The following is a 20,093-nucleotide window of genomic DNA, read 5'->3' as shown; positions in this document are numbered from 1 at the left end:
CTGTATGCTGAAATTTTATTCAGAATGCACCTCAGCAGACCACGGCACCTTTCCCTGACATTTCTTTACAAGCACAGATACCAAGAGTTACCTCTTACGTTTATAAAAATGTCACCAAACTGGATAGGAAAAAAAGATGTTTGATCCAGAGAGTTCTTGTGAAACGCCACTTGCAGGACGATCCCACAAAAATAAAGGGATGTGCGATTTTTTGCTGATTCCTCCTGTCTCCTGAAAAGCTGCTCCAGAGGGCTGGGGAAGTAGGGCAAATCAGGAAAAAACCCCAGCTGCCCTGCTTCTTCTAAGACCCTTTTGTGCACATAAGCAGCTCTTATGTTTGTGGAAGGGAAATAACTATCAACTTTATTTATTTGTTGATACAATTCTGATCTGTTTTCAGTCCTGTTATTTTAGCTTTTTGAAAGTTTTACATTGTTATTCATTCTTCTGACTGATAATTTTATAGTTTTAGCTTTTTCGTAAATGGCTTTGGATTCTTTTTTTTTACAATCGTGCGGCGTATAAATTTCATGAAATAAACAAAATAGGAATTTGTGTTCCAGCAGAAAGCCATCCCTGAAGTTTATGCTCACACTGTTAATGCTGCTGAAGTTCCCTAACGAGCAACTTGCTTAATTTATTGGGTTATGCCCAAATTTCTTTCCCCTCCAATTGCTCCTTTAAATGAAGCGAAGGAATTTTATGAGAAGGCTTTGAGAGTCACTTACATCTGTGTGAGAATGTGATCTGTACACATGTGGAGGTTGACGTTTTCAATTTGATTCCTAAAAATAGCAATTTAAGCTTATTTTAGTCATTAAACAAGGGTTATATATTGTGCATGACTTCAATGATTATAGTTGACTTTAATGACTATGGTTGCCAGATGTCCATTTACCTAAGCGTGGCATCATCATAAAACATAGCTGTTTACACACAAGGAGATCTTAGGCTACAACTTGCTGTCTGTTTTAAACCAGAATTAGTTGTTCCGACAGAGTCATGATTGATTGATTTTAAAAAAATTAATTTAGCCTTGACACATGGATTGGTGGGATCCTTTTGCTAATTTAGGGTTGCCGTATTTCAAGAAGTAAAAATCCAGACACAAAAAGTTGAGGGGTTGTTTTTTTTTGGTAAATTTCAAAACTCCGGACATTCGGCCAAAACTGTCCCCAGAAGCTAAGTCCGGCATTGGAATCCCAGACAATCTAGACGTATGGCAACCCTAACCAATTAATGGGATCCTCTTTCCAGTCAGAGAGTTTATGAACTTAGTACTTTCTTGTTCTCCAATACTCTCCTTTTTCTGAGACTATTCTCTTTCTTCATCCTCTTTCTGTCAAACGGGAGCTGTTAATGGAACTATTGCTAGTAAACGTTCACATATATCCTCTTAGCAATCCTTAGAACAGTTCTATAAGTTCATATTCCTGCAGCCCTGCTTAAATTTCATGCTGATTGTTGCCTATTTAGAAAGTGCTGACTATTGTGGGTTTTTCTGTTTCTATAAACTGGTCAACGGCTGCAATAAATTCACCCAAATTGCAAGTGGGGGGCGGGCTTGGAGGCAGAGAGAGCAGTGATTTGCTTTAGGTCAACTCGCAAGTTCATAATGAGGGCAGTATTTGAACAAGGGACTGTCCAACTCACATTCTTAATCACTACACTGTAAAAGCTTTCCATACTTTCAATGTTTCATACTTACATATCACTGCTCGGGTTGGGTTTGACCATTTCATCTGCCGGCAAACAAAATTCCATAATTTCGTTAAATCCCGCATTCCCAATATTTTTGGCAAGCTACAAAGGGAAATATAAACACACCGGGCAAAGATTAACATAATCACGTCAAGCAACTGATTTCAGTAGCAACCCATTTTCTTGATTTTCCAGTGGAGAAAGAACTTAAGGTTAAAAAGTTAAATCTTAGAGAATTCTGGGGGTTGTATCCAAAGAGTAGACCCATTGAAATTAATTTCCATAACAAATTTAAGAACATTACTTTCAATAGGTCTATGTTCCGAGTAGAACGTAGTTGGATACAACACTGAATCTGTAGTTCCCTTGCCTGCCCAGATGGGTCCTTTTAACACATGAAACCAACAAGCTTTATTAAACAAAGCTCCAATAGCGTGACTGCAGTTCCTATAGAAACAATTTAGTCCTGATATACATATATATTTAATTGCAATAAAGGAGAGAATTTCCTCCAAGAAATTTAAAAGAGATTCTATTGTTGGATGATCTCCAATAGTAGCCATACTTAGACTTTGAATATGACTTACGTAGCTGTATACCACTTACAGAATTACAGTAACATTGTACACACACAGACTCAGTTTGCACATTGTGGTAAGCTGTTAAGTGCTGATCTGAGGTGTTTCGTTCCTCCTAACTGGTGTGCAGAGGATATAAATGACATGGTTTAGTGTTACAACCAACCAGATATCATGGTTTGTTTTCTCCAAACAGACTTATCAACTGCGGTTTTTTGGGGACACAATTGTGGTTTTGTTGGGGGAAAACACAGTCTTTGTGTTATGAGAATTATAAGGTCTAAGATATAAAATAAATTTACCAGGCAAACACATATATAAATATATAAACCACATGTCTGAAACAGTACCGGGGGGGGGGGGAGTCCTGAAACTATTTTGTCTCTCCCAAATTGACCTCAAATATTTCTCTGCAAGGACAAAGGAAATGGGAAAACCTCCCCATTGTCTCTTTGCTCACAAATCCTGTCTTAAGGGCCTATCTGTGTATGAATAGGGTGAGTCTGTGACCTGGATTCAGGAACTGAGTATTTACAATCACAAAGGAATGGCCAGACTGCCCAAGTAATGCAATCAGTGATCATTATCAGGTGCCCTGACAGACAGGTTTTCTGCTGTATACCGCCTCTTCTGTGATGTATGTATGATGTACTGAGGGGTGGCCTTAAGCTTACAAGGTGGCAATTTCAAAAAGTCTATCTATAAGGGCTTGCACACCATTGTTCTGGGTTCCTCCTCCCTCGTGCATGTGGTGAGTGAGGACCCTGTTGCAACAATAAAGATCAGGCTTACTAGCTGCTTTGCTTCTCAATATTCTCTAGTTGGCCTCTGTTATTTTCTCCTACTGATAGAGAACCTACAAAAGGACTCTATATAGGCTCTTGGGTACCCCATAAGGGAAAAGGAGCAGGGTTTTTTTCTTCTAACACTTTGATTCAGACATAACACTCTCCCAGGAACCATGGCCTGTTTCTCCCCGGTGCAAACAGAGAGGAGTAAAATGGGTATGGTCTGTTTATATGTGGTCAACCATTAACTGTGTGTTACCATAATGAGCAAATACTGCCACCAGCTACACACCAACTCAGCTTTCAAATGACAGAAACATTTTTTACTTTACCAGCAACTCAGATGTTCCCAGCACATCTAACGTGAGTGACTGCATTCTGGAATAGTGGACGCCAAGTTCCCGATGGATTCCTGAACACTCAATGCAAGTTAAAATGCCCAGGTTTGTTGAGAGCCACGTAGGATCTAAAAATGATAGAATAGAAGAAAAAGAACGTAAGTCACACAGGGTAATGAAATAACAGAATCCCTTCATGGGACATAAACCCAGCAACTAGATTTTGCATCCATACATAGCAAAAAAAAAATGTATAAAGCACATGATTAGTTGATGTTGGTTTTCACTGTATTGTTTTCTGTATTATTGTAAACTGATTTGATATTTTTTCTAAGAAACAGTGGTATATAAGTATTTTCACAGACAGATAAATTAACTACAACTGCTGACTTAACAGATGGGGCAAGGTTCTGGGACAATGTGGTGGAAGTGAGTTGTGGTGGGGAGGAACGTGCACCTCTGAATGGGCCTCTCCTGGGATTATCTGTAGGACTCCACTACACAGACAATTTCAAAACTGAAAATGGAAAAAGCAGCATCCGTAATAGTGTGAAAGCATTAAGGCATATAAGTTGTTCTAACTCCCCTTTTGGAAGGGAGTTGGTAGATAGGTTTCTGCTTTTTAGGTAAAGGTAAAGGGACCCCTGACCATTAGGTCCAGTCGTGGCCGACTCTGGGGTTGCGGCGCTCATCTCGCTTTATTGGCCGAGGGAGCCGGCGTACAGCTTCCAGGTCATGTGGCCAGCATGACTAAGCCGCTTCTGGCAAACCAGAGCAGCACACGGAAACGCCGTTTACCTTCCCGCCGGAGTGGTACCTATTTATCTACTTGCACCTTGACATGCTTTCAAACTGCTAGGTTGGCAGGAGCAGGGACCGAGCAACAGGAGCTCACCGCGTTGCAGGGATTTGAACCGCCGACCTTCTGATCGGCAAGTCCTAGGCTCTGTGGTTTAACCCACAGCGCCAACCGTGTCCCTGCTTTTTATGTAGGATTGTCTTAAATTGCATTAATTGTCCTATATGCTTATGATTTGTTATTAGCTGTTTTGAGCAGCTAGGAAAAACAGGTGGTGAGAAGGACCCAAAACTTTAAACGGGAAACAGCACACCGTCACTTTAAAAAAAGTCACCTTGTGCCCCACAGTCACAGCACGTGTCATTCCCAGGCATCCTCTGTACATCAGAGATGATTTCCTTTGTCAGTTCTTGGACAATGTTGTTTTCTCCTGTGTTGTCATCGCCTTTGAATGCATTATTTAAAGCTTCTTCTTTACTGTTCTGCAGCACCGATATCCAGCTTGAAAAACAAAACACAACAAATCCCATTTCTCTGTTCAACTGGTAAAAATGCACTACTGTCCTCCAGAGAAAAAAGTTTAAAGGAAGGCAGACAAGGCTTACAAGGCTGAGCTTAGCTCTCGCTTACAGTCACAGGGAGGAGGCAAACGAGAGTCGACTCAAAACTTCAGGGCGGGCTACATGACCCCACTGTCACAGAGGAGGCTAAAAGAAAAACTCCCACTGGAGTTCAAGGGCCGTGATAGGTGTGTGGTTTTTAATGCTAAGGAAAGGAATTCTGGCTAGGGTTGAAAATCTCCACAATTGGAAATTTGGTGGCGCTGGTGGAAGGCATTTGTTTCCTAAACATTAAAATTCCATGGTTCCACATTTATTTGCATTGCTGCCTGTAGAGCCAATATGGTACCCGTCAGATGTTGTTGGACCAACAAAGCCAAGGGTCAGGGATGATGAGAATAGTAATCCAATGACATCTGGATGGGACCACATTGACTATCCCTGCTGTAGATGAACAGAAAGTTTAGTCTTCCTAGCCTGTCTAAATAATGGCTAGAATTAAGGATTATCTTTCTCCACAGTAGAGAAGCAGTTGTTTTATCTACTGTAGACACCACTATCATGAGCAAGCGAAACCGCAAAGAAAACAACAAAAACCACTATTAATGCAACTTACATTTGACAGTCCTGTTCATCCTCTGCTTGGAAATGATACGTTCGGTCATCTACAGGAAGATAAAATGTTTCTAGTGTCAACTCCCAGAAATGTTTGGATAGTTCATCTCATCATAACAGTCATGACCATTTCCGAAACTCATGTACTAGATACTGGTGGTTGTTACTGGAGTTAAAATTAACTGGGCAATACATTACCCGGGGTTAAAATCACCCATATATGCAGATGATGCAAGTAGGATTAAACGGCAGGCTCACGTATAACTTCCCTGCTGATATGGTTGCTTATTTGATCAGACCAAAGACCACCAACAGAAAAGTTATTGCAAATGTTTGCTCAGAGCTAGTTTAGCAATGCAGGGGTTAATACAATGACACCATCAGCAACTGTTGGTTGTGTAACTATTTTCCATCCATCCTATTTCCCTAATGTACCTGGAATGTGAGTGCTCTTGCCCAGATGGGGGAAGTCTTCCTACATTTTTTTTTTAAAAAATGCTCAAAATAATGACATGCATTATTGTGGGCTTCCTGAAAGCATTTTGCTGTCCACTGTTGGAAACAGGATGCTGGGATTGATGAACCTGATCTAGTAAGGACTTTATGTTCATTTTACATTTTTACAGCGCAAGTTCCTCCTGACTCACTTCCAGCAGTTTTTTCCCTCCACCTTCCAACCATGGCAATACAAGGAGATGTTTTATTTTTCTTTCTAGAACCCTGATAGCGCCCTTGCCTGCTTTCACTTGGGCGTTTTTTTTCTTTGCCACTTTGCCTTGTAACATTTGCTCTTTATTTCCATGGTGTTGTTTGGAGGGGGGGTGGAAACACCCACCGATTTAAATATTTCAAGCCAAACATGATGGTAAAAAATGCCTCAATTTAGTGCAACCACAAATCCACAGCATGTGAAATCGGAAATAATTTTCAAACGTTTTCCCAAGGTTGCTCTCTCACATTAGAGCAGACCTTTGAAACAACTAATCAGACCTCTGAAAGCTATTATAAAAGACTTGTACAGTCTTACGGCTACATCTCAGAGGATTGCATCATAGCATACGTCACACCTGCTGGCTCAAGCTCAGCCTCTACTGGCTGGAAGTGCCTACATATTTCCACTTCTCCAGAAACCTCAAGTCCATGCAGCTGCGTATGTCTCTGCGTGTAGAGTGCTGGATTAAAAACCGTGTGTTTGCCATGGACCTGACTCATACACTACCAGAACAGCACAGAAGCCATTGCTTTGGGGTTGAGTGTCATGCCTTTCTAGTAACAAATGAAGAGAAGCAATCACACAGACAAGCTGATGGGCATGACCAAACAGCCGTGATTCCCATGTTGTAGCCAGCTAAAATGTTTGGAATTCTACGTTAGCAGCAAAGTTGTATTTGCAAACTAATTTGTTTAGAAAGTTTGCCTTTGTAAAGAGAGAGAGATGACTTGGATCTAAAGACCCTGCTGTAGGCACTCATGCAGGTTCTTCCCCACCCAACTGGCTGGCAGCCCTCTGAGATGTGGTTCGAGGAGGTCAGGAGACTCTCAAGAGCAGCTTGTGGGGAGACGCAGGGGGGCTGGAGAAACAGGAAACTCCAGTAGCCACATCTGAGTGGGAGCATCTCCCCCTCTCCCTCTTGGACATATGGATCCAAGCCCCAGTTATGAACTATATAATTTGGCACAGCTATCAACATGAGAAGCTTAGGATGGCGTAATTGTAAAAAAATATGTAGAGAAAGGATGCCTTAGGAAATCTTTGGCCTTCCATATGTTGTTGGACCATATCAACCTCATCCAGCATGGCTAACAGGGCTGATGGGAGTTGTAGTCCAACACCTGGAGGTCCCCCACCCATTGCCTTGGGAGATATGAAGTATAGAAAGGTTGCCCAGAATGTATGCAATAAGATTGGCTGCAACAAAGCAATTTGGTGGTCAGTGAGCAAAACAGGAAACCCCCTAGAACCAAATGAAGGACGAGGAATGTCAGAAGTATGACAGTGTTAGAAGTATGGGATTTATCGTGCACATGATCAAGTTCAGAAAGATTCCTCAAGAGAAAGGTAGCCATTTTGATCTGAATCCCAAAATCTTAAATGGGCAGAAGGTGTAGTATGACCTGTGGATATTAGCCATGTGGGGAGCTGCAAGGATCAGAGCATGTTCCTAACTAGAAAGCCAGATTTGGTGAACCTACAGAAAAAGGGGCAGACCGTAAACAGAAGAATGAATGGCTAAATGTTGTAGCCAGCTCAAGGAACAAGTGGCCTATACTGAAAGAACAGTGCTAATTTTGCACCTAGAAGAAAACGAAAGAAAAGAGCATCTGTATCAAAGAAAGTGGAGGCAGAATGTTGGCATATTCAAGAGAGGAAGGTGTGAGGAAGAGAATGGCAGACACATACCCCAGTTTGCACAGTATGATCTTGACTTATATATCTTTTTTTCTTTCAATAAAAAATATAAAAACCCTATTATATGTATAAGATGCTACAAAACTCCCGGTTCTGAAAGAAGAAATCCCCATGATCAAGAAAAGGAATTCTTGTTAAATATTAGTTATTTATAATTACATGACCTTTCTGATAATATTTCAACAATATATTCTATACAGGCTTCATGAATGATTTTGAGATTTGGTTCTGCAGAGAAATCAGGAAAGCATACCTAAAATAACCTGAATAGGGCACCCAGTGATGGCTAATACAGCAACAAAAACTGAGACATATAAACAAATAGTTTATACTGACAAACATAGAAGAATGATATGTGAAATATATGAAAGGCAAAAATGTTCAAACAAAGCAAGCTCTGGTAGCAACATATTCCAAATGTATCAGACTGATTTTTGGAATCTCACCATTAACTTGTTTTTCCCCCTGAAACAATATGGAGATTTTTAGAACTAACTAATAGAAAGTACCTACAACAAACCTACGTGATATGAGGTCAAAACATTTTTTCTCTTCTGGGTTTGTTTTCACTTGGCAAGTTAACAGATTGAGCTTTGCAGGAGGCCGGTTTGCCTGATTAAAGAAGAAAACAAAACAAAAAGGAATATCCCTTAGTAAAAATGCATAAAGTATAAAGACTTTTCTGTTATCATGGATTTCTAAAGGGAGAATCCTCCTGCGTACAAGACACCCAAGATATGCCCATGGAAATTACCAAAATAGGCAGATATCCAGTTCTTTTGAATAAACTACAGGAAGTGGAAATGATTAGATCTAGGGCAAGTTCACAGCAATCTGAACTGTAAGGAACGAGGCAAATTGCTACTTCCTGTATTACAGTGGTACCTTGGTTTGCAACCGCTTTGGATTACAGCCATTTTGGATTACAACCACGTCAAGCCCGTAAGTGCGTGTCCCTTCTTTTGGATTACAACCAATTTTTGGGGGGAGGTCCCAATGGCGAAAGCACATCTTGGGTTACAACCTGTTTTGGTTTACAACTGGACCTCCGGAACAGATTATGGTTGTAAGCCAAAGTACCACTGTACAATATTAAGATGTGTCTACACCTCAGAAAGATGTGAGCCTTGGGAAGCAGGTCAAGAATGGCTGGATAAATTTACTTTCGTTCTAAAGTTCCATTCAGAAATATAGTCAACGGGTACAACTCACACCACTGCCATTTATGCTTTATGAAATAATTGTGTGAGCGCTATAATTTACTCGTGAGCACATACTCCTGCTGCAACACTTGGCCAATACAGGAAGCATCTACTTTAGTAATAAAGGTGCATTAGACTAAGTTAAAATGATTTGAACTCTTGTAAAGGATCCAAAGGACAAGGTAACATTTGGCTCTCCGACTTGTTATAGTAGGCACTAAAGACAAATAAACCATTAAGAGTTATTGACACAATTAACATTACATGCAAATATTTACCATATAAACATAAGACAAAGCAGTTCCAAGAGATGCAGCATGGAGAAAAACTCATATTGACTATTGCAGTCGGACATTACACAAGAATATTAGTGGCACATTTCATAAACAGTAAAGGCAAACAGAGATTTGTTTTTTCATGTGTTCAACTCTTGACAACTATGGTGCGAGTAAATATTTGCAAAAACAAGGCTATGGTGGATTCCTCTTCCTAAGGATACATCTTTTCATCATGACTGGTTTATGAGAACATTATGGGCTAGTTTACACCAAACGATTGCATTCAGATTTTACACATGGTTAAGGCATGGGAGCAAAAACATTTAGGGCTCATCAACACTGGAGTGCAACATGGATTTGAAGCTGCTTGTGTCTTGATTTTCTGCAGCAACTGGTACTTCCCCAGGCCAGATAAAAGAAGAATATGCAATATAAAAATGGTATGTTATCCAACTGCAGATGGACTGAATTGCATTGTGTGGGTGGACTTCTTTTTTAAGTGTGATAATGTTTCACTGGGTGTGGTCTGTCGCCACATCCCGTTTCCATTTTGTTTCTATCAGTGTAAAGCAAAGGCCTGTCTGTTATCACCAGTTGTTCCTGAAGGCACATTTGCATTATTACTGTTTTTAAAACAACTCTTCTGCCTGGAATTACTCTTGCATAACCAGCTGTATTAAAAATAAAAATGACATTTGCCCTGGCAGGTACAGGAGACAGGAAAGAAAATGAGGAGGAAAAGAAGGAAAGAGGAAGAAGAAGAAGATACAGCATATATAAATACACAGCAAAACATCAAGCATTAAAAACTTCCCAATACAGGGGCTTTAAAGAAAGTGATTCCCAATCTTTCTTTGCCTGGCTTGGAGCGACACATGTTTTTTTACATCTCTTTTGAGCAAATTTAGTATATTAGAAGACCTGTATTTTTTTTTACAAAAAAGCATTTTAAAGGTGTATGGCACAGGTAAACAGCTGTTTTCATGCCTACAGGGGAACCGTCAGATTTCCTTGCTTAGAACAACACACCTGTATTTTGAATTTATTTTTTAATGACTGATTTGCACAAACCTGGCATACTGGAAAACTTGTGTTACAAAAATAAAAATTGGACGGTGGGCACCTGCAGCTAAGCAAATAGCATGCATATTCACAATAGACCTCAGGTTTCGTGAACTTACAGTGAGTGAGGAAGCACTAATTGAAGGAAGTGGGCAGCAACACAGAGAGGGAAGACATCCCATTCAAGCACCAGCTACAAGTGCAGACAGGACATCAAGCTACATTTCGGAGGCATAAAACTGAAAGCCCTTGCGTGTGGATGGAGATGCACAAATGCACACACGGAAACAGCAGCCCAAGTACCCATGAATGCCGTCGTGTGGACAGAGCCTAGCCTACACCAAGGCCAGTGTGAATATATTTACACCGACAAAACACAACAAAGTGAAAATTAGCCCCATGTCTCTTTGTGAAGCGAAAGATAATTGAATGTTTCTCTAGAGAAATAAAAGAAGAAACTAATTAAAACAGGGCAGGCGTAACCGAGAAGAAAACAAACAATCACTGTTTTATTTTCCATTTTTAACCACAACAACAACAACAACAAAGGACAATTTAAATGACTAGGAAACGCATTTGGCCAGGGTTTCCATTGCATTTAATTAGAAACTTGACCTGAAGGGTTTTACTGAAAACAGCAGGTCAAGAGATTAGGACTGTGCAGACTAACTGCTGAATTCAGCGCTGCACCATAACATTACACTACAATGACATTATAATGTTGGCACAGCAAACAGGGAAGTTGGTGCATGTAAAACATTCTTTGGCCTGGCATTTCTTCTTTTAGATTCTGGAGAATGGAAACTTCCTATCTGATCCACTGGATCAACCTTACTCTCTTTTTAGAAACAAAGGTAATCTTCAGAATCCATCTACAGCTTTGGTATTTGAAAAGGAAGATGTGTAGCAATAACTGACAGAGACAAGAAAAAATACCAGAATCTGTATGTTAGAAGTAGCCGGGGTGGAGTGTTAATGTGAGTGAGAGGTAAGGTGGGTGGCATTTATAGCACAAAATCACTTAAGTTTTGAAAGGCAACGTAATTTGGGGTGGAAGGATGACCCGAGTTAGAATCATAGAATCATAGAGTTGGAAGAGACCACAAGGGCCATCGAGTCCAACCCCCTGCCAAGCAGGAAACAAGTTAAGGATAGCAAAAACAAGGCTATCCCACATAACTAGATCAACATAATTGCACCAGAGGTAAAGCGCACATGAATAGAGGAATGCTCATCTAATGTTCTTGCAGGAGGAAGAAAAAAGACAATCTTCCTTTCTACAACATGGGAACTGGGAGGCACAATGCACACCTTAGAGAACGTGAAAGGTCAGAAAAAAATGGAACTGCCCCAGACCAAGATCAGTTCAAGAGCCAGTGTAACTCAGAACAGGAGCTAATTTGATGACCTAGCGCACAATCTCAGACCAACTATGGTCATACTAATGGAGTGGTTCTCCGCATGTGTGTTCCTTTTTACCCACTACACAGTAGCCACGCATGTACTGATCTGGCATTAAAGGCATGGCCTACCAGATGTGGGGAATAACATTTGGAAGGCCTTAACACAGCAACAATGGCAGGTGACCCAACAAAACACAGCAGAAAACAAGGAATGATGCCTTTAGTGTGAATGACCACACCAAAATGCCAAAAGAGGAAGAGTAAGTTTAAACAGTTCTGCGGGCCACAGCAAAAGGTAGATCGGAGCTGAAAACCATAAGAAGAGCCAATCTAGTCAGTCTGTCAGAGGCCTATCCTGAAAGGGCAAGGAGCCACAGGCACATGTCCAAGGAAGAAATTCAGGGCATGCAGCCATTCTGATGATTCTTAATATGCATTAAGGCAAAGTAACCTCAATCCCTGAAATGCATCAAGCATCTAGTATCTGAGAAAAGTGCAGATTTTGCAAGTACCAGAATTTCTGCATCTGGTTCGCTGTCCTAACTGGATACTGGAGAAAAGGGCTTTTTTAAACAGTTGGCATATGTGTGCTAGAATGTCCCAAGTGACAATAGGGTGGATTGCAAAGATGAAAATATGTTGAATTGTTACCCATGAACTGCTAAATTTTTCTTACTGATAGAGAACAATAAATTTCAATCGTGTTGATCTTCATTCCTGCTTGCTAGAAGGCACCAGCCAATATTTATCAGCTGGTAAAAACACAAGAGATGACAAGTGTTGCTCCTTTAGTACCTATGTGTATTGTAAGCCAACTACACGAAGTCTGTATTTTGAGACTATCTATTTCACCAGACAGAAAAAGGTCTGCACAAACTAGGGGCCATAACCAACAAAGAAGTCACTTCTAGCAGTGTCCAAGCAGAATTATCAACTATGTGCACAGCATATAAATTATTCCCAATCCTGCTGTAAAGATGGTATTCCCAGAAAAGTATAGAAGGCCCCAATACAATTAAATTTACAGTGAAAGAAAGAAGAATTAATTTAGATCTTGGGAGAACCCCGTCCATGTTTGAACGAACTGTATCCACTGTGGCACATGAGATTTTCAAAAAACCAACCCTGAATTCGAAAGGAATTTGGACTGCAACCCCAACCTTTTAGTTTTTACTTTGCAAAACATATTTAAAATCCATCTACTGCTGGAAATTGGGGGCCACTTCACCTGCAACAACTATTTTATACAGAAAATGTTATTGTGTAAAAAGAATATGAAAAAAACCATATCCATATTTAGTTTCCTACACATAAGTTGTATAAGGCTGCAACTTAAACTCAGTGAGACTTTTTCAGGGTGGACATGCATAGGGTTGTGCTGTAAGTATTGGAAATAAGTCCTAGGTAAAGCAGTTTTGAAAAGTCAGTGGCTCGATTAAGATAAACCTTCACACTCACACCATGGTTTGGAAACCAAACTGCAGTTTCGCATACTCTCCCCCCCCCCCTTTTTACATGTGGCGCTCTCTACAGTTTCCTGTGAAATACAAACCTCAGCTTGTCGGTACACCCAAATTAGCAAGCTAACACATGCTTCAAAAACAGAAACCACCATTTGAAGCGGCAGAGTTGATTCTGGCTGGGAGAACAAGTGCTAATTATAGTTGGCCAATTTGGAATTTACGGCAAGCAATGGTTAGCGATAAACAGGAAACTGATGTCAGCAAAGCCATGTGCAAGGGAAAGGAAATGAGAATGTGTTAAGAAAAAAGTTTGTTCATAACCCCCCCCCCCAAAAAAAAGATATGGTTTTGAAGCTCATCAGAATGAGAACAAAGGGGGGAAGTATAGAGAGGTAACTGTCTTGAAAAAGGTAGAAAGCAGGGTTGCCATAATTTGAAGAGCAAAAAAAGAAAATTTCTACTTTTAACTATGGATCGCTATGATGACTCAAACCATTAAAAAGAGGACATATGGCAAAGTACAGCTGTGCAGAAATGTTAAAGGCAAAGAGAAAACAGTAAAATAATCGTCTTTCACTGCTTCTTTCCCATTTTAGGTATCAGGCATCACCAGATTACGAGACTACCACTCTTAACCACTACACCACACTGGCTCTCAAACTGGCTTACACACTGGCTTAGAAACATGATGCCACAATAGCAGATTATTTTCCAGAGCATGTCACTTATACTTTCCTCATCCATCTGCCCAGAACAAGAGCTCATTATTTTTAACAACGTAGTAAAACATTTGGTTGTTTTCAAAACCCATCATCAGGCACGGTAACAAACGAGTGGGCGTGTATTTAATTATCATAGCAATTTGGCCAAGTTGTTGCTTTTTCGAAAAGTTAAGTGATCTCAATGAACATGCTCAGTTAGGGAATCTGGCTGATACTGTAACTATAAATACAGAGGCAGCCTAATTTGGCTTTCCCCCCCTATTAGCAACAGGCTGTGTGCATAGAGTACTATAAACAAATACTTACTGTACCATGGGAAATTGTAAGGAAACCATTTTTAACTGTGCACTTCCTCTTCTGCCACACTTTTCTGATTCTGTTTATTTTTTAAAAAAAGAGAGAGAGAGAGAGAAGGAGATCTAAATTTTGGTATGACTCGTATTGTTGCAAAAGACTGCCAAGCTCTTTTTCTAACTTTTCTTTCAAAGCTACATACAGTGGTACCTCGGGTTAAGTACTTAATTCGTACCGGAGGTCTGTTCTTAACCTGAAACTGTTCTTAACCTGAAGCACCTCTTTAGCTAATGGGGCCTCCCGCTGCCGCCGCGCCGCTGGAGCACGATTTCGGTTCTCATCCTGAAGCAAAGTTCTTAACCCGAGGTACTATTTCTGGGTTAGTGGAGTCTGTAACCTGAAGCGTATGTAACCCGAGGTACCACTGTACTCATCACTTAAAAAAAGAAAGGAAAGAAAAAGCATACACACCCATCACTTTTCTTATAGAGGCTGCCATCTCTTTCAGTGCCGTGTTCCTTATTTCCCTGAGGTTGATGTAAACTATAAGTCGTACTCTGACGGAGCTGAGAATCCTAAAGGCAAAAAATAATAGATTGGTTACCAAAAAACCCCCACTGTTTCAATCCCAGCTCGAAACTCCATCACATTCCCATTATTCATAGCCCAACCAGCTCGGATGATGACAAATGATCCATAAGCAACTTTCACTTTTTCTTTTTTTCACTCTGCAGCAAAATGGGCCACTTAAAATCCAGGCATCGCCACCATCAAAAAGACCTGGTTGTCTAGGCCCTTACTGGTGGACACAGTACTCAAGACTCGCAGCTCAAGCTTTTGGCAAATGCTTTAATGCACATACAATACACAAGTCAGGTTACAAAGCATTCACAATTTGTTTTCAACTGCAAGCACGATGCTGGGGCGCTCCTGTGGGTCTGACAGTCCCATCATGACTACCCTGCAAAAGCTAACTTCTTTAAATACCCCTCTAGACTTCTCAGTAGCACATACAATCGGTAGCGACTCAAGCGTTGCTGCAACAGTTAATTTAGCTCAATACAGTGTCTCATTGCACTAAAGCACAATCGTTCAGCAATTTGATTAAGCAGAAATTTGTAGGTTTTTATGTTGCGAACTCGCTGCATACACTTTGCAAAAACTGGCTCCTAATAATTCAGTTATGAATTTGATGCGAATGTATGTTCTGATAAGCCAGGTTTTGCTTACAAGAGAAAAGAATGGACTCTCAAAGAGTAATTAAGTATACATCTGAATATTTAAAGCAATGAATACTCAACAGGGACAACATACATGTCAATTAATCTATGTGCAAACAGATCTCTCACACATCCTTCACAACACGAAATACAAGAGAGCCCAAGGGACTCACAGACGGACAAAAGCCAAGCAACTGGATTTCAGCAAAGGAAATAATTTTCAAACTAGCCTGACCTGCAACTAAACATTGCAGTGTGAAGTGCTCCAGCTAAAGATTTGAGACACTGCATTCCATTCCCCCCTCCTCCTGTTTTGTTTTGTTTTTCAAATTTCCGCCCAACAGTCATTCAGCATTCCACTGAGCATGCTCAGTTTCCATTAGGCTGTTTTTGCCACAAGGATTTTCGTTGCAAGATCTTCTATTTTATTTTATTTTATTCCAAACTTTGGTGTTCCCCCAGTGCCTGCTAATATTTTCCTGTGAGTGGATGATGCCATTTTGGCTATAGAAGGATCAGCACTCAAATAATTAAGATCGGTATCAGTGCATGTGCTTTGCCTTGATTTAATTTATCCACCTTTAAATAGCTAAAATATGTTCACACAATTCGCAAAATATGAAACAATTAGGCCAACAGATTATGTTTCAGAAAAGAAGACCAGTTACTTGAAATGCACATGACAATCATGCAATGTACCATTTACGAAAACATTCAAAGGACTTACTCTCCTAGACTTCGGTCACAAAAGGCAAATGCATTTTAGGAAGAAAAAAAGATCAGTTGCAGTGCAAAAAACAAAACAGTAATGGATAGTACACCAGAGGGATTCTGACTTGGTTTAAGACACATTAAGGCCCTAATAGCACAGATCTGAAGGTATATTTTGTGCATGTACCCAAAACTAGGTATCCAAATTATCTATGCACAAAAAAAATAATTTTCCACTCATTTTAGGGGTAGCGACTTTCCATGACCTTGCTTCATACATACCACTGGGGTACCCTGGGGATGTGCAGCCAAGTGCACTTGAAAGCCACTCAGCATACGCTTTTAAATCTAACAGCACCAGATACGACAAAATCTAATTAGACATATAGTTTTAAACACTTTACTCCATGCTTCTGAAGCATAAGGTGGTTCATCCTAATCAGAAATGGAAACTGTCCCCCTAGGGACATTTTAGATGACATTCAACTAAGTTTTACTTAGTGTAGATCCCCTGAAATTAATGGACCTAACTTAATCAAGTCCATTAATTTCAATCGGGCTACTCTGGATAACACTTAGCTGAATACCACCCTTTGTCTCAACCAAAACTCCTGCTCAGGATTGAAAACCATAAGTCAAAAAAACAATATGGCCATATATATGAAGGTAAAGGGATCTCTGACCATTAGGTCCAGTCGTGGACGACTCTGGGGCTGCGGCATTCATCTCGCTTTATTGGCCAAGGGAGCCGGCGTACAGCTTCCTGGTCATGTGGCCATATACATACAGCTGCATAAACAGCTACAGATTTCTTTGCAGCTCCACTACTGAAGAGGCCAAATGTTCTTCATTCCAGTTGAGTAATCTTGCCTCTTTAGCAGGCTATGCCCAGAAGTCAACCCAATCACTGGTGTGACTTACAAGCAGCCACCCTAAACACTTTCAAAGAGGGAGACAGGCCAACTAAATTGGGAGAACTAGTGGCGAAAGCCTATGGACACACTGGACTCGAGCCCCGTTGACTTGAACTTAATGGTTATGAACGTGCTGAACCGGAGACCTCTGGGCCACAACCCCCGGAAACACTCAGCCTCTAGCCAACAAGGGTTTTCATGCTCCCCCGGGCCCAATTGCAGGCAACAGGAAATAGCAGAGAGTCGCTGGTATGTTAAACTCAGGGCTGGAGAATAGCTGCTTTAAAACTCTCCAACCCACAGGAATGCGATGGAACCCAGGAGAGGGAATTCAAGCCCATGGGCTCACAATCTTTCCTGAAGAACGGAAGACTCTGAGGCAGCATGTGGACTGCATTGCTAAGTGCACCCCAGAAGAAGGAAACCCATGGTGACTAAGGGGTTGGCTGCATCTAGAGATGCTGCTCAGTGGTTATGATCATTCTGGTTATACACATGTGGGAGCTGAAGGCCCTTAATTTGAGTAAGGAATGATCCTCTGCCTTAGCAACAGAATCTTCTCATTCTCATCTGCCCTTTGTGAGTTTTCATTAGTCAACAATTCTACACATAACTGTCCGGTTCCTCCGCAAATGGACTTGGATGTCAAGACAGAAGTCAATCCATCATATGTAACATTCTAAGAAAGCTCCACAGATTACAGCTTTGGGGAGGGGATGGTATCTCATAATAAATAAACTGCTCTCTCAATAGAGGCAAGTGTGGGTGAAAGAGGTTTTTCAATTTTGAAGGCATTATGCATAATCTTATTGATGATATAATTTCTTTTAAAACAAAGGAGGCGGTTCTACAAAAGACACAGAACCCTTAGGAGGAACTCAATAGAGACCATGAAGAAGTGTGCTTTTTGTCTGAAAATCCACATAGTTTATTCGAGTGTGATACAGGACCCACCACATAGTTTAGGGATGGAGAGGCTGCCGCCCTCCAGATGTTAGACTACAACTCCCAACATGCCTGAGCATTGGCCATGCTGGCTGGGGCTGAGGCAAGTTGGGGGTCTAACAACAGCTGAAGAGTCACAAGTTCCCTCATCCGTGTATAGCTCTGGTCTTTGAACAAATTGCATAGATTTGACACGTTCAGGCAAAATCTGTTTTTCACTTTTATTCCTCTCTGGGAACTATTCCAAAAGCCATCACACAGACACAAAACATGAACTCTCCCAGATTATTTTTTCTTTAAAAACAAAAAACCCAGTCTACATTTCCAGATTCTCTACCATAACACCCAAGTGCCAGGCAAGCAATTAAGCCTTTGTGCAAGAAATAGGGAGTGGGTGGGGAAGAGAAGCTTCGCAGAAACCTTAACAAGATCACCTTGAACCCAGAACAAATTCATACAACCACTAAAACTATAAATGTTCCCATTAAATTAGTAAAAAAAAAAAGTGTGTTAAATCACCTTACATGCTCACCTCTTTCTGCTCAACCTGAAGTGCGGTTTTTAAAATGTCCCTAAGTTGAATTAATTGCTTTCTTTCTTCATCCTGCACTTGCTTAATCTGCAGCGAAGACACAACAAAAGCTTGAAATAAACTGGGAGGGCTTTTACTTGTCAGTACAAGCCTTGATGCAGGGGTAATGCTCCTGTACCCTTAAGCAGCACATCCACTGGGAGTGGGGAAGGCCAGGAAGGCCCTGCTCTCCCCTTCACATGTTCAGGCACCATCACACAGGTGCTTCTGGTTCCAATGGACAATCTCCTCCCCGCCCCATACAACAGTCGTACAATAAGACCAAATGCCCTGCAAGACAGAACTAGGAGAGAGAGGGAGCCAGGCTGGCTGGCTGGCTAAAATTCCATCACATGGCTGCTGCTGGATTAGGTGAGAAATTGCCCTTTCTACTGGTCCTCCTCAAGGTTTGCTAAACCTTGTCCATCTGCAAGATAGCCATTTTGAGCTCATAATTTAAAAGTTGTGTTTCTTTTCTCTCTCTTTCATTCTATTCTCCACTCTCTCCTGAATACTGTTCCTTTATGGGTCCATCTCTTTCCCCGCTGAAATTTTTAAAAGTTGTGAAGGTGTGTGCTGCTTTTTGTGGCTTTATTTTGTTTTTTAGATGGGATTTTTAAATTATTATTAATTTTATGAGATTCTCTGGAGTCTCCAGTTGGAAAGCAAAGCATGCATATGTAATAAGTAATATGAGGGAGATATGGTTACTTACTGTGTGGAGATCTGTGGAGAGCTTCTCTATTGATGGTTTTAAACTTTCAACTGCTTTCAGGCCATCCTGAAAGAAGCTTTGGAAGAAAAATAAAATAAAAAGGAGTATAAAATTAATTTAAGATGCCTGAAATTTCCTGAACGTAAAAGATGAAGCATCGATCAGTGTGTGTGTTTGTGTGCACGTGCATGCAACACACTAATTAAATGTGAAAATCTGTAAAGAAACTTGATCACAAAACACATTTCCTTTAGGCACCTCTGCAATATGGAATCTACACCCTTTTTGTGAAACAAAAGGAACAGGCAAGATTCAATAGTCTTAGGGAAGAGGACAGTTGACCTATATCTCTTGGGCTCCTGTGGGATTTTTGAGATTCTCATGACAAGAGCAGAATTCAAATGAGGAAATGGAAAAATGCTATTTGATGTTTTGAGAAAAAAGGCTGATTAAAATATCCCTGTCGCGATATTTGATGCAACAATATTTCGCCATCACTATTTTACCAACTAACCCAAACTTAACGAAAAGCAAGAAGACTGAAATGGTATAAAGGGGTTTCAAAACAAAAGGGGACAAGTATTCTCTCTTACGTAAAATAAAAATACGCTCTTCATGACTTCATTCTGGAGTTTCTGGCTGTCATCCATAGTAGTCATTTAAATTCAGGTAAAGGAACAGCGCCCATACAGATGTATTGGGGATTTTCACTGCTGTTCTGCCCAATAAGGCAAGTTTGCCTTTCAGTTGTTGCTGCCCGAGAGAGCTGCAGCAATCAAAACCACAAAGAAATCTCTGTCTGCT

General features: G+C 40.7%; 1 protein-coding gene across 5 annotated transcripts in view; it reads right to left on the bottom strand.

Moving 5' to 3' along the window:
- The window catches only part of ASAP2 (ArfGAP with SH3 domain, ankyrin repeat and PH domain 2), a 93,237-nt gene that overhangs the window by 21,238 nt on the left and 51,906 nt on the right, over positions 1 to 20,093 (bottom strand). For 3 of the 5 annotated variants that reach the window (XM_083495536.1, XM_083495539.1, XM_083495538.1), the window contains exons 8-17: positions 19,290 to 19,365; positions 18,536 to 18,622; positions 14,685 to 14,788; positions 14,226 to 14,295; positions 8,314 to 8,401; positions 5,381 to 5,429; positions 4,539 to 4,705; positions 3,400 to 3,533; positions 1,709 to 1,803; positions 729 to 785 (exon numbers count right to left, since the gene is read on the bottom strand). In XM_083495536.1, coding sequence (XP_083351662.1) covers positions 729 to 785; positions 1,709 to 1,803; positions 3,400 to 3,533; positions 4,539 to 4,705; positions 5,381 to 5,429; positions 8,314 to 8,401; positions 14,226 to 14,295; positions 14,685 to 14,788; positions 18,536 to 18,622; positions 19,290 to 19,365 — 927 coding nt within the window. The remainder of the gene's footprint in view (positions 1 to 728; positions 786 to 1,708; positions 1,804 to 3,399; positions 3,534 to 4,538; positions 4,706 to 5,380; positions 5,430 to 8,313; positions 8,402 to 14,225; positions 14,296 to 14,684; positions 14,789 to 18,535; positions 18,623 to 19,289; positions 19,366 to 20,093) is intronic. The other 2 variants (XM_083495537.1, XM_083495540.1) reach the window with 1 other exon arrangement.

Source organism: Podarcis liolepis (assembly GCF_965112155.1).
Source record: "Podarcis liolepis genome assembly, chromosome: 3".
In the NCBI taxonomy this organism is placed as follows: Eukaryota; Metazoa; Chordata; class Lepidosauria; order Squamata; family Lacertidae; genus Podarcis; species Podarcis liolepis.
This window is presented reverse-complemented; position numbering and strand designations above follow the sequence as displayed.